Raw genomic sequence first — 15395 nt, 5'->3', positions numbered from 1 at the left:
AGCCATGCTCTTAGAAATCAATGGATAGACTCCTATTGGCTTTAGTGACTTTGAACCATGAAGAAAATTGATTAGTATGAGTGGGGGAAACAGCTTCTCTTTTACTTGCTGATTTAAAAAAAAAAAAAAATCAATCAACTTCTCTCAGGATCGGTATATTTGATAAACAAAAAGATCTAAAGAGAAAGGTAGAGTTGTGTTCTGTTTCTGTGTCCCCTGTGCTGTGTAGCACATTACTCTGTTCAGCAGTTTTAGGTGAAAAATTTGTATCTGTGACCCATTTTACAATAATTATTTCATTAGGAAAATAAGAGTCTCCTAAAAAGGGGGAATTTTCAATGCAGGCTTTTTGGTTTCTGCTCATCCCTTGATTATTGGGCATTTCACTCAAAGAGAACCCTTGGAGCAATGCAACTTGCTTTCCAGAAATTTGCAGTGTTTATCTTCTTCTATGAGCTGTTTAGCTGGCTGGAATATTGAAGTGCTAAATCCCTTTTTATTGTGAAGACTCTATTTGATCTTTGAAAAAACGTGTGCACTGGTAACTTAATAAAGTTTCATTTAACTTTACCTGAGATTGGCTAGTTTCCCTAGTATTTAAGTTTGGTTTCTGGACTCTGAATCTATTTGTACCATTCATGTAAGTCCTTGAGCTCTGGGGAAAAGAAAAGAAGACAAAACCCATGATTTTTTAAACTACTACTTTAGAAAAAGTTATTTATGCTAACTTCAAGCATTAGACCTTACTTTATCATACCAGAGATGTTCATTTTTCATTACAAAGATGTATGCCCAAATGAAAGACTTTGTATTTGATCACTGTGCATCCTAGTTACTTTGAATTCATATGGAGCTGTGTGAAACGTAATCAGCAGAAAATGTGACTGAGAAGCCATCTTTTTATAGTCTCATTGCAACATGTATGATATATATAGAGAAGTGCAGGGTGTGCAGGCTGTGAACTCATTTCTCCTAATGGTTTAAATATCCCCCCCACCACACACACAACTGCTGAACACTAATCTACATTTTGTAACAATACTTGGTCATAATTAGGCTTCCTGACTGGCAGCTATAAACTGATCAGTTTGGAAAAACTTTCTTCCCCTTTCCTCACACACAACCTTTCCCCATCCACTGAAGCACTGTAGATAAAGGTTTCTGACATTGTCTTATACCCATTTTACCTTTCAGTGCCCTGGAAAGGAGCATGAGGGTGGTAGCTGTGGTGGTAGTTTTAGGAGTAGCCTCATCAGGGATCTGACCTTGCTTCCTTTCACGGGGGATTTCTGGGCCCCAACTTAAATAGGACGAAGTATCTGATTTCTGAACAAACAGCTTTTCCTTTGCATGTAAAATTGCGATTCAGTACATACTGGGTGTGTCTACATGAGGCACCAGTGAGCAGTGGTTACTGCGCAAAGCAAGTACTAAATAAATGCGCAGTAGCCGGAGTTACTGCACAGTAGTGCCAGCGAACGCCTTTTAAGAGACGCTACTGCACAGTAACCTAATACTACTGTGCAGTAGCATCTCGGCACTGTTTTTGCCATGAGACGCTACTGCACAGTAGTATCAGGCTACTGCGCGGTCAGCATCTCAGATAGATGTGCCCACTGAAACCATATTTCTGGAAAAACACCACTCTACAACCCTTTGTCTAGAAAGATTTGCCAGTGCATTTAATCCAACCAATTGAGTTTATTGGTTAGATTAAATGCAAAACTTGAATATGTATTTACAAGCTGCTAATGAGAACTTTGATCCATGTTCATTTGGACATAACATTACATAAGGAACACAGGGAGTCACTATGTACTTCTAAGGGGTGAGATATTTGTTTGTAAGAAGATTCAATACACTCTATGCCACATTAAATGTGCAGAGTCAGAAAAGACTGGTCTGTCCATATCTGAAATCTTAATTGAAGGTAAGGTATCAGGCAGATTTTGCTCAAAAGAAAATATATAGTTATGTTTTGATTATTTTTTAGAAGAAGCATTATTTATTTACTGCATCAGTTCTGCAGAGCAGAAAATTTATAAGAGGTGACTCAAGCTGCGTTTACACATAATCCAAAATGGGAGAGTGCAGTCCTGTGTCTAGAATGCAAGTAGTTTTCCTGCATGAAAAAGGAGGGTTCCACAAAATACAGATTCTTAGAAATACTCATTGTTGGAAAATAAATTAAAATTTTTGTCTCCTTGGGCAGACAAAATCTATTATTTGGGGAAAAGCTGGCTGTATCTTTTTCCAGTGGCTCAGCATACATACACACACATGCACCCCCCGCCCCCACGATGACTTTTTCATTCATTTGTCATAAACAAGATTTACTCTGGTAAAGAGGAAATGTATGGAGATGACGGCTAGATTGATGCAGCATGTTTAATGATTAGACTTTATCTTCTGAAGAGAAGAAAGAAGATTCAGCCTCATATCTTCTAGATGTAGAAGCATTTTAGCACAGGAGTTTAAAAGGACCAATTTTCCTAGAGAACAGCAAAGCCATATAAAAAGATGCTTAGACTATAAAAAGATAGTTGCAGCATGCTCATGCATATTGATCAGTTATGACTACAGCTTATGTTACAAGGGAAGTGAAAGAGAGATTAGAAGCAATACTAATATTTAAAAAGCTACTAAATGTGCATAGGCTGCTGTACATTTCTTTTCTTATTACAAATACCATTAAATCTGCTCTCTGGCAGTCTGCTTTATTGTTCTTTCAACTCTCATTTATTTCAATGGTTGCTGTAATATTTGTATTTCTAACTCCGTTTACCCTATTTTTTTAATTAATATTATTCATTGGTTTAACTTCCAAAATAAAATCTGTAGTGAACAGAGAATGCAAATGAGCCAAAATGAACAGGAGTCGAGGGCGCTTAGTACCTAACAGACGATGTATTTTAAATGCAAGGTTTTCATCCAATCCTAATGACACAATGCCACTTCCAAGGATTTAGCCCCCAAAATTGAGATTTGCCTATTTCTGAAGGAAGTCCAAGAGAAAAATGTGTTTTCAAGTCATCTATGCAATTTGCAAATGAGACTCTCTGGGGGTGGGAGAAAAAGAAGGACACTTTGTGCTCTGGAGAGCAAGGTTTCCAGGGAAACAGTAGGTCAAGTGCGTCACCAGACAATGAGGTTGGATGTGGGGTAGTGATCTTGTTGATATTCCTGAGAAGATTAAGTCAAAGGACATTTTTGTGGGGAAGGGTAACTGCCAAAAAATAAATAAATAAAAAAAAAAAAGACAGATTTATGTTAAACATCCGGAGAGTTATAGCTGAAGGTAACTTGTTCAGGTCAACTTTTGGCAAGATATAATAGTGATTAACTGTGCACAGCTCTTTGTTATATTTTCCAGTAATAGTGCACTGAAATGAAATGTAATGCAATTAAGCATACGTCTAATTCTGAATACATGTTTCTCTAAAGCCACTGTACCCAACAGCTAGAATACTCAAATTATTTCTCAATCTACAGCAAAACATACAAATATGAAAAAATGAGATTCATGTAACCTCAATCAAGGATGAGATTACAGATGTATGCAAAAATGAAGAAGGAATTCCAACAGAAGATGTACGTAGACACCTAATCTATTCCTGATAAAGCAAAATTTAAAATTAAGTTCCAAAGAGTGGTAATTAAAAGTGATAAGAAGCTTTATAATGGGCCTTTCACAGGTGGAGAGGCTGAAAAGATTAAGGCTAGTTTATCTGGAAAGGAGAAGAGAAAGAAGAGGTGTCAATGTAAGAAATGAAACATGCTACAGAAACAATTAGTTACCCTAATTTTCTATGCAAGACCAGGAAGGCACTCAAAATTAGCGAGGTAACAGCTTTAAAACAGATGGGAAAGGGGAATATACTGTAACGCACAATTTGACTTTAGAGTTAGTAGCAAGGGATATAGATGAGGCCGTGATCAACCCTTATTACAGTCAAGCCTGTATGGGTTGGTTGTGGACAGGGTGGGGGGAGGCAGCTACACCCCTGAAGAGTTCATTGTGATGAACCACCCAGTCTGCTTTCTTCCCAGAGAATTAAAAACAAAACAAAACCCATAAAATTATTCACTTGCTTCAGAAATGTTGCAGAACCCCAGGAATCTTTGAGTCTACCTGCTGGCTGAAGCAACATGGCTTTTGGTTACGCTACCAGCAAACATTCGCCAAAGTCAAAACTGACATGGAAACTGCCTACACATGTTTTCCAGATGTACATATGCACTCACATACACACATACATAATATTCATAAATCAAGCATACCGCGTATGTGCCTTTTTGGTAGCAGGATACCACCATACTAATATGGCTAAGGTTCTATTTTACACTTTGTTCTCTCTCTCTGCCCAATATTTCTTCTAACCTATCCCTTTCCATTTAGGTTATATCTACACTTAAAAAGGAAGGTGCATCTTAAACAGGTGCTTGCTAACACCAGTACAGATTATGGTATGCTTTAGATTTTATCTAATGTTTCACACAGCCTTTTACATTTATTACTTTGCATTCCAGAGCAGTCCCATTAACTTCTATGTCAACCACATGGGTAAGTTATTGCAGCAGTGGGGCCTAAACTATTTCCCAACCTACTTTAATAGCAGCTAAACAAACAATAGTTTAGCATGCACATTTAAAGCAGTTAAAATCTAAGGTCTGCATGAAAAAGTAATTGGCAAGTGCTTCCTTAAATAGTCACAGCCAGGTAAACATGATTCTTTGTGTGAGTGTTCAGAATCTAAGGCCACGGACAGATGAATAGATGTGCTGGCATTAAATACATCAGTTTTCCATATCATTGGAAATTATACCAGGTTCAGGAATGGATAGATGTACAGCTATCCTGAGGTAGTTCTGGCAGTAGGTAGCTATCATTATGCCTCGTCACAAGGCAGCAGGGGAGTAGATAACAACTTGTTTGCCTTTAGCAAACCACTATGCTGGGATTGACATCAATGGACAAAACATAACCCAATGTAACACACGTATTGGTACAGTTTTGCCCCTAATTCTTCCAGACTGGGTGAAGGTATTCCAGTTCAGGGATTTTCAGTGTCAGTCCACTGTTAATTTTACATTTATGGAATTGTGCTACCACAAGTAAAGGGTTGTACATGTTACTTTTACAATAATTAAATCAACATTAAAAGCAGAATGACAGGACTTTCCCCTTTTCCTCCCTCCCCTCGCAAAAAACAAGCAAAAAACCTCTCTCCATAAAGAGCGATCGGTCTCAGACACTGGATTTTCACACTGCCTGTTTCAAAAGAGATTGTATTTACCAGCATGAAGACAGAAGCCTGAGCCATATGTAACAAATAAAACTAAGTACAAGGTAGAGTTTCTTCATAGCAACTGGTACTCCTTCCAATGCAGCAGTCCTTTGGAAGTGAGGTGGTATCCAGGCTGCCCTTCAAAATCTTAAATACTCTACCAGCAGCAAAATTCATGGGGTTGGTGCCAGCAGCCATATGGCATTTAAATTCCGAAGATTTATTGGAGATTAAGAGAAAAGTCAATATAATGCTACAGTCCTTCCTCATTTGTTCAGGTTTATACCAGAGGGCTTTTTTCCTCATCACAGCTACATTCTTATGATATAGGATGTAATTTGTCAATTTTATCCACATTAAAAAAAAGAAAAGAAAGACAAGAGCAATTCCTAATTGATGGGTTATTTGCTCCAATTCTCTTCCTCATGTTTGCTTCAACTCGCATCTACCAGATTCCCTTTCCTTCATGTTATCTCCTCTTAATTAACCCCTTCCCTCCTCTCCCCTACAAATAGAGCTGCCTGCTGCCATCACAGGTTCCACTCCACTCACTTCACCTCTTCCCCCACCCTGTAGCTTTCTTATCTATCTAGACCAACTTACAGCCCATAGGCATGGTTTTGGTCTGTGAAGTGCTTGGATCTGTCCCGCAGCAGCATGGAGGACTAGGGGCATGTAGCTTGGCCTGACAAGTCCCCGCCACCCCTTTCTTCCCCACACTGCCAAGTCTCTTTCCTCTCCCCCAGTCCTTCATTGTTCACTACTCCCAGCCCCCCTATGGCATGTGCCACTCACCACTGCTGCAGAATTTACCCCTCCTCACTGCCACTGGGTATGTATTGGTGGTATGTAGCAGAGGAGAGAAGCCATGGCCTGTGGCAGTAGTGGGTAGGGTGGCCGTCACAGAGGACATTCTGGTTTTCTGCTACTCTGTCTTCTATTGATATGAAACCCAACTCTCTCTTCAAGAGAAAAATAGAGGACATAAAGGCATCTGGTTTTGTATCAATAGATGACAGAGGACAACCGAACCCTCTATGATGGACACCCTAGTGGTGGGGCAGAAGGGACTGGTGGCCTGCAGCAGTGTCCAGGTCACAAGCAGCTCTGAAAAGTTGCCAAATCCAGATCTACGCTAAGTTCTTTTGGAGCAGGGAACATTTACTACAATGCCTGGTGTCATGCCTGTCCTTTGTTGGTCCCTAGTCATTAACATAAATATGAATATGGCAGTGGAAAAGAGCAATAAAAATAGAAAAAAAAGTGTTGACTTACACTGGGCGGTGTGCAAGAGCAATTGATGTCTTTAGGATCTGAAATATAAGAGTATACACAGTTAGTTGAAAAACCACGCAGAATGGATCTTATTCCTGAAACATTGCTGACATTAAGGCAGGGTCTAGAAAAGTTTCACCAGCACAAATCATACCCCTTGCTGATAATCCAGCTATAACAGTATAAGCCCTAGTACAGACATAGTTATACAGATATAGGAATGCTTTATATAATTACTTTTGCTTCCCATGCCAGAATAAACTACACTGATAGGCTGCATACAGGAGTGTGGCCATGTAGTACATGGGGCCACAGGCATATCTGCAGCACCACATACTGCATGTTCAGTTGTTCTCCGAGCTGCAAGGGATATACCGGGGGCAAAAAAAAAAACCCTGTGGACAAAAAAAGCAGAGTAGCGCACATGGCAGCAGCGTGCACCACCCAAAGCCAAAGCCTGGCTGGCTGGAGTTGAGCTCTGCTGCCAGCCACGCTCCACATTGTAGGGTTGCCACTGCTGCAACCCTGGGAGGTAGTAGAGCAAATTAAGTCAACCATGTGGTACGAATTATCTAGGACCACTGTACCAGGATGGTTAAAGCAGCAAAAAGCTTTCTGTTTAAAAAAGCATCATTCCTTTTCACCTAAATTAGGATTGTTTTGTTTTCTTTAGTACTTAGCCTACAAAAAGCACAATCATTCAATCATCCTCAGACAGGTATATTAAATTAAATGAAGGTGCTCTTGGCTATCAGATAAGGAATACCCAGAATCTGCTATTCTTGAACTGATTTTGAACTTGCTTCATCTTTTTGGGACTGAATTTAATAATGCTAGAATCAAAATAATATATGGGTTTGGGGCAAGCAGGATAGTTTCAGTCTGTTGCTGTGTATTATGCCTCAAGAATATAGAAATGAGAGAGGCATGGGTGGAGATTGGACTGTGAATTAGACTCCCTCTCCCCTCTTAGCTTGTTGGAGCCTGAATATATTAATTCTTGAAAGCAGGCATCTTTTTCTCTATCAAGACTTCTGGGAAGGAAGCAGTTTGAAGGTCAGAATAGCTGGGTGGATGTTTATTTATGTAAAAACCCTTTGGGAAACACGTGGCATTGCCTACTTTAACTTATCCAGTGGATATTCATATCTATTTTGTATACATTTAAATAAAAAGAAGATATACTCACGTTCGATAAGAAACAGAAAACAAATGATCCCCATCAAAGCGATTATAACACCAGGAACCACAAAAGACAGACCCCAGCAGGAAGATACCCAATAAGCAGCAATTAGTGATCCCAAGATGTTTCCCACTGAAGTGTGAGAATTCCAGATTCCCATGATGAAACCTCTCCTGTGTTAAAAAAAAGAGGACAATTTCAGTTATTCTGCTTGGGAACATTGTTAGGTGGAGAAAAGCATAACAAAGAACAACTAGTCACCACTGCTGTCTCCAATGAGGAAAAGTTGTTTGAAGCCTTATTGTTCCAAAAAAGATCCCTATGCTTCAGGCTACGGTGTGTCATGTTGAGGTGTGGCAGACTCATCACACCTCAACATTAATGAAGAACTTCCTTCTATGCAACATAGGTCTTGTATTGAGCACCTACATGTCTGGGCTCTAAAGGCCTGCTTCAAAGTCTATTGAAGTGAATGAAATGATCTTCTATATAGGTTCAAGGTGTCTGGGGTCAGTCCCTATGGCTGTGTTTTCTCTAGAGGGGGAAAAACCAGTTGTGTTCCTAATGTGAGGTATAATCCTAGGGGAAGACAAGGCAGACTGTTACTTTCACATGAGCTAGAAGATAACCTAAGGACTATGGGAGGAATGTAATCTGTGCAGATCTGCACTGCCTCCAGGTGTACCTGGGAGCATTGTTATGAAGCCCGTTCTGTTCATTCACTCCTGCTCCATGTGGGCCAAATTTTGGCAACAAGGCAAATGCAGCTGCCTCAGAAAAGTGCTGAATGTGTGCCAATGAACAGTCCAGAGACACAGAACCAATGAGCATTGCTGGGCACATGCTTAGGGCTGCTTTAGAAGAAACTCCACTGCCTCATTTTGGGGAGTTGGTGTGTATGGAGCAGAAGGAAGTGGGGGGTGGTGGGGGAGGCATTAAGGGTGGCACCCAGGCTCATCAGGGAGGCAATGTAGACATACTCAAGGAGGTTACCCCACTCTTTAACTCAACCTGCTAACTTGTGTGACTATGACAAAATGATTTTACCTTGGAGTTAGCTAATTCAAGGTAAGAAAGCAACTTTTCTGGTAGTGAAGCAGGTACTAATTTTCAGAGCGAAGTCAGGGCTGGAATTCAGATAATGCAAGTCTCAACTTACTGTTGTATTCACAGGTCCACCATCCTCCCTCCTAAGAGCAACAGACCGTATATTATATGGTGCAAAACTGGAAATGGTAAATTCTATTTACCCAGCTGCACTTCATCTTGCTAGGTTCAGTAATGCACTTCCAATTTCACAACATGGATCAAACAGAGCTCTGGAGCTTTTGCAAATTGGTTTGAGCCCCTATGTTTTCTTCACTATATATTTTCTTCTACATCCCATGATATAGAAATCACCCTTTATTTTTGTACATCCTTTCTCTTGGTCTTACTGATTACAGTGTTCATACAATGATAGCTGTAAGAGATACCTCAAGCTAGAGCAGCATTATTGATTATTATTTCTATGCTACTGCCATTCGCGGTGATGGATGTACTTTGTAGCTACTGCAGTGCTATGAAGACTACCACATAACTTTACAAAGTACTAGTAAAATGACACTCTCAGGAGGATTGGAAGAGGTGGCCATTTAAAAAAAAATAAAGAGAAGAGCTGTAAGAAATGACAAAACACGTCATTATACCATTTGCCACACAGCTCTTTTTATGAAAATTCAAAGCATTTTAATTAAAAGTGTTGTAAACAAGCATGCCTTATGCCAATATTTATTTTTAGTCACACCGTGACATTTTTATGCAAGTTAAAGACACAAAAAATTCCATTTAAAACTGACAGCACAATAGCAGCCTGTATCTTGATTTTAAAGAGAATTTTTTCAAAACTTCCTATAAATTCCACTCCGAAATACTTTGAGAAAATAAAATATAAATAGAAAATTAGAATATAAAAATCACTATAATACAAAATATTATTTCTTGAACTATTCGGATAAGCTAATTGACATCAAATTATTTTTAGGAATCATCTGCAAGGTTTACCTAATTCAAATACCACCCCTCACTGAAACTAAATGGAAGTATTTGCATTGTTAGAAATATATTTGTAATGACCTACAAATATCACAAGTACTTTGAAAAATGTGTACATATATATTTACCTTCCTTTTCCAAACCAGTTGCCAATACAGGTAACTACACTAGGCCAGCCAGTAGTCTGCACCAATCCATTAGCAATCTGCAAGCATATTACAGGGAAATGTATGAATAAGAAATCCCTATGCAATTTATGTCAAGTACATCTTTTAGGAAATCCTGTGTAGGACAAGAATAAGCCCATATGACACTTTCAATTTTGAAATTAATATTGTTGTATATCCTTCTTCACATAAAGATGATAATATTTGTACCTACACCTCTTTCTTTTATGCTAGTTATTAATAGTAAAGCTATTAATGATGAAACTTGCAGCAAATTAAGGTCCTATTTATGAGCTTGCCAATGAGGATACTGAACCTGACAGAGCTAAAAAAAAAAAAAGAGCTAGGAGAGCTGAGAACTGCATGCCTGAACTTTTTTTTTTTTTTTTTTTTAATATATTTTAAAAATTTTTTTGCCCTAATTTGAAAGTGTGGCAATGTCTGTGTATAAAGAAGTGATACAAAGAGTCTTCCATCTGGTTTTACAATCTAAGATGTCAATTTTTAAAGGGAATAAGACACAAGATCTCTCTCTCACTCTTACCTAATTTTTATTTTTTCATATATTACACTCCCCCATCTATCTGCCACTTGGTATATCTATATAGATATCTATAGATATCCAAATAGCTAGATCTATATCGATATAGATCTATATATCTGTGTATGTATGTATGTATGTATGTGTGTGTATATATATGGGGGGGTAGACACACACACGCACGCACACACACACACACACACACACACACACAAATGCACTTATATTTCGAAGGCATATATTTAACAGACAAAATTCAGTCAGAAGTCTGAGGTTGAAAGACATTCCAAGTGCTTAAACTGGGATTTTCAATGGAGTGCAAAGAAATGAGTTATGTCCCCAATTCCCAAGGACCTCGTGCCTCACTTCCTCAGGCTCCTTTGACAATTCCAATCTAAAATTCTGTCGTGAATGCAGCAGATGCAGTACAATATGCATCACCTCAACAATATGCATTTTAACATGCAATAATGGGTATTCACTCAAACTGTTGTTTCTTACTTATGAGAACTAAGTTAGTTCTTCTGAGTGCATGTTTTCAAATGTTTAAATGACTTAGAAGCTCAAGTCCCATTAAGAGCCTGACTCAAATTCTGCTGAAGCCAACAAGAATTCCCATTGGCTTCAGATAGAAGCACAGATGCTTTGGAAAGTCCCTCCTCCTGTGGCTTTGTTGCGATGCATGGGAAGATCTTTAATACACCAGTGCACAAAACTTCTCTGTTTGAGCCTCTTAAACACTTATTTGCAACAAAAATCCAGTATCTTATATTCAGATCATGGCAGTTCAGTAAAAGAGTTTCTTAAAATGTAGCTGATTAACTGTTTGTAAATCTATTTGGACTCTCAAATAGTTTCTTCAAAAAAATTCTGTTCAACTTCTTCATTTAACAAATAATAATTTTAGGACAGTGTATTTCTAGAAAAGGTATCGCAAGCAGTCTGTTATTCCATTCTGAGCAAATGCAATTCAGTTCGTTTTATCTAGCCATTTAACCATGAAGTAGTATTCATATTTAAAAACAGACAAGCTGCTATAATAAGCACTCTGGAAAATCAAAAAAATTAGGGAAACAAAAGCAGGATGCCTACCTGAGCCACCAAGTAGAACCATAGATTATGTACATTATAGAAATAGCCAAAGCCAAACATTGCAGTGAAGAGTCCACTGGCAAGCATTCCAGCTGTCAAGTAGTACCGGATGGGCAGTCGTTCGCCTATAATGCCACTGAGAGCATGCAGGAAAAGAGGAGAAAATGTTTATTTAACAAGAGTTACTGGAGGAGAATAGTACCCGCATTCAGAAATATAAGTCATGTCTGACCTGAAACCTTACTGTGTTCCAGAGTGAGCCTTCTAGGTCCCTATGCTACTCTAGAAAGGCAGCCTCTGAAACTGGGAGCAGGCTACCCATATTCATGTGGTACTGCAAAAGGGACTAATTAGCACCATCTCTCAGGGCCCATTTAACACATGCAGGTAAAGTCGCAATGGGATCTAACATGCAATCCACCCAACTGTGTCTCCTGCCATGCCACACATGGGATCCAGCATCAGATCCTATTATGCCTTACTGCCTGTACAGGGAGAGCCTGGGACTACTATCCTGGGTTGCCTCTGCACTGGCTAACAGCAAGCTCCTGCAGCTGCAAGTCCCACAGCTGACAAGACACATGTCCCTGGCTGCACCCCACACACAATCAGGGCTGAGTGTCTCGTGCCTGATGGGGCGCTGCCCAGCTGTGAGTGGGATACAGCCATGGCTAAGAGTCCCATCAGGTGTGGGACTCGGATCCAGCTGTGCATGGGGCCACTGCTGGGATGGAGAGTCCACTGACAGAGCTCTCAGCTGCAGGGGCAGACCCTGTTAAACAAGTAAATTAAATCTGGGTAGCAACCAGCTATAAAGTTAGAACACATTTTTGAGGTCTAACTTTATAGCTGGTTGGACCTTTTTATGGCACGATAGGTACTTTGCATATGTAGCTGGTCTCAGTTAACTGTGCAATTAGCCAGTTAATTGCATCATACCTGTAATGTGTAAAGGGGTCCTCAGTAGCACTTCTTCCAGTTTGGGATGCAACCTGTCCACATCAGTAATGTGCTTGAAAGTGCTGCCCCCCAGGTTTGGCAAGGGTACTATGTAGCCAGAGCCAGAAAAAGAGAACTAACATTCTAACCAAGGATTTATTGACAAGTGTCAGCAGAAATATTAAACTGAGCAATCTGTATCATTCGCTAGAGTTAAACGGCCAATATTCAGTTCACTGAATGCCAGATGCTGACATGAGAACACCCCCCTTTTTTCAAAGAAGTTTCACTGTAGTCATAATAGAAATGATTCATTTATAGAATCATTTGCTGAAAGGTTTTTACTGTCACACTGATGTAGATAAGTTAGCTAAGTTGAGACTTTAAATACATGCCTACCCAAGGGAGAAGAAGGAATCTTTCTTACACACCTACAGAGTTTACCATAATATGGGTTTCAAGACAGGTATAATTTCAAAGTGACAAGATCCAGGATTTGAATGTATGTGGCTATCCAAATTTTCCCTTTCAATGATCACTCCTTAGAAACTTGCCTGTGATGAAGGACAATACATGTGAAGCAGTTCAGCCATTTATATTAGTAGTTTTCAAAAGGTATAAAAGAATTACCTTAAATACATTCCAATTGCATAAGCACATAGAAATGAATAATCCAGTGCTCCCAGTAGTTGCTTGTAGTTGTTCTTATCTAAATAACACATTTGCAAAACGTTATCAGAAACCATTGCATCTGGAATTGAGAGCTTTCAACCCATTATATATTTCATGCATGCATCTTTTTCTAATTTTTTTCTAATATGCTTTTTTAGTTTTAAGAGAATATTCCAGCAGAAATAAAGAACACGTCTGTTTCTTAAAGCTTTTCATTTTGTATTTTCAACTATTAATTACAATGAAAATACTAGTAGGTGTTTGTCTCAAAACAACATTTGGAAATGGAAGACAAATATATTAGCAAAATACAATTTATTTACACGAATCTAGAAAGAAGGAAGGAAAGAAGGAAAGCAAGCAAGAAAATGCAAAAGCCTAAAAATATTTAGGCATCTTAGAAATCCCCACACTTTCAAAGGTGTTGGGTCCTCACTGGTGAGAAGGTTGTTTCAATTTGCAATGGAAAGAAGTTACTGAACGGGAGTTAACAGAGTTTAATTTAAATTTAGATCAGATCTCTCCAACTGGCAGAGCAGCCACTGCCTGTCCCCCTCCCTGCACTGTTGGTCCTGCTGTGGCAGACAGGTTCTTTGGGCTTCCTTGCCCTCTTCCACCTTCTTCCTCCTGACGGTGGGGAGGTGCAGCAGGAGGGACTGGGGTACCTATGCTGTGTGTGCAGCAAGGGTGGAAGCCAGGCTGCTCATTCTGTGCACGTGAGATACAGGAACCAGGCTGCCAGCACTTCAGGTGTGCGTGTGACTGGGAAAGGAGGGGGTACTGTACATACGGTAGGAAAGAGCTGGCCTGCATGTGCTGCAGTGGGGACTGGGGGGAGGCTGGATGGGAGAGGACGCGAGAATCAAGCTCCCTGTGTGACACACATGGCTGGAGCAGGGGAGAGCTGGGCTGCCCATGCAGCTTGGGCCTGCATGCTGCAGGGCTCCCGGCACTGCAGCCTGTGTGGCATGCCCAGCAGTTGGACAGTCCTGATTTAGAAGATTCACAACAGCAGATTAGTCAACATTTAAATACAAAACCCATGCCTCTTCTGCCCATGTCTCCACGTGAAAAATCTCTGTGATAAATAATAAGTTCCAGCACATCTATAAATACCACTGTTACAAAATGAACATGTGAAAGAGCTCACCAAATGGCTCCCAACCACATTGAGACTCATTAGGTAACTTTTTAACAGGCTGACTCTGGGTAGCATATTCTTTGTAGGAGTGGAGTTCAACTTCAGTTGAAGCAGCACAGTGCTTATGTAGTTCTCCCTAACACAGAAAGAGAATTTGAAAACTCATTCGCGGCTGAATCCTGCAGTAGCAAATTTAACAAGTCGGCTTATTTAGGGGCTTGAATCAAAGCTCACTGAATTCATTAAAATTAACACACATGAATGTATTTGGACCAGATCCCCCTAGAGTGGCCGTGTGGCTAATAAACTCTGCTATAGTGCTGTTTGTTCTGAGGGATCTCAAAATACTTTACAAATATTGGGTCAAATTTCGGCCTCATTAGTCAATGTTATATTGGTATAAGATTGGGATAACATAGTCCCAGGATTACTAGAAGTCAAAGGAAGTTTTGCCATTGGCTTAACTGGTAGCAGAATTAGGTCCTACACTAATAAAAGTCCAATCGGCAATTGTGTATACGTTTAACTATGGGCTGTGAATCCTCCTGTTGAGGTCAATGGATTTCTGACAGAGCATACTGCTAAGCATGTGCATAAATTTCTGCACATGACTGGGGCCAGTATATTGTAAAGGTATCATTTCACTCAATATTAAAGCCTGGAAGAGTAATAGCATTTGACTGTATAAGGCAGGCACAGGAGAAAAATTACATTCAACAGAAACTGCAAGAGAAATTCAGATTGACAATTAGATTTTGCCTCATATCAGATTCAGCAGTTGGAATCTCACAACAAGTGCTTTGGAGATCAGAGATCAGTCAGGATTCAGACTGAACATCTCATTTGAAGGTGGCATCTGCAACAGCACAACACACTAAACATCATGCTGGGAAGAGGCCCAGGTCACCCAACAGCTGCCAAAGTCGTCAATGAACACATTTCAATGGTACATTATATTACACAAGTCAAACACGAGCAGGTCACCTCAATCAAGGAAACCACATTATATTTACAGAGTATAAAAAGGAAGGGTGTATTTATCCAAAAACACTTGTATGTAAAG

General features: G+C 39.7%; 1 protein-coding gene across 4 annotated transcripts in view; it reads right to left on the bottom strand.

Annotated features, from left to right (window-relative positions):
- SLC37A1 (solute carrier family 37 member 1) overlaps positions 1–15395 on the bottom strand; it is a 64642-nt gene that overhangs the window by 23080 nt on the left and 26167 nt on the right. For all 4 annotated transcript variants that reach the window (XR_002090137.2, XR_002090136.2, XR_009459090.1 and 1 more), the window contains exons 4-10: positions 14342–14468; positions 13150–13228; positions 11581–11716; positions 9909–9985; positions 7753–7919; positions 6564–6601; positions 572–655 (exon numbers count right to left, since the gene is read on the bottom strand). Coding sequence is in view for 1 of the 4 variants with exons in the window: in XM_006258346.4 (XP_006258408.2) it covers positions 572–655; positions 6564–6601; positions 7753–7919; positions 9909–9985; positions 11581–11716; positions 13150–13228; positions 14342–14468 (708 nt within the window). In the remaining 3 variants the exon portion in view is untranslated. The remainder of the gene's footprint in view (positions 1–571; positions 656–6563; positions 6602–7752; positions 7920–9908; positions 9986–11580; positions 11717–13149; positions 13229–14341; positions 14469–15395) is intronic.

Source organism: Alligator mississippiensis, chromosome 1 (assembly GCF_030867095.1).
Source record: "Alligator mississippiensis isolate rAllMis1 chromosome 1, rAllMis1, whole genome shotgun sequence".
Lineage (NCBI taxonomy): Eukaryota > Metazoa > Chordata > Crocodylia > Alligatoridae > Alligator > Alligator mississippiensis.
The sequence above is the reverse complement of the archived record's forward strand: the minus strand, read 5'-3'. Positions and strand labels throughout refer to the sequence as shown.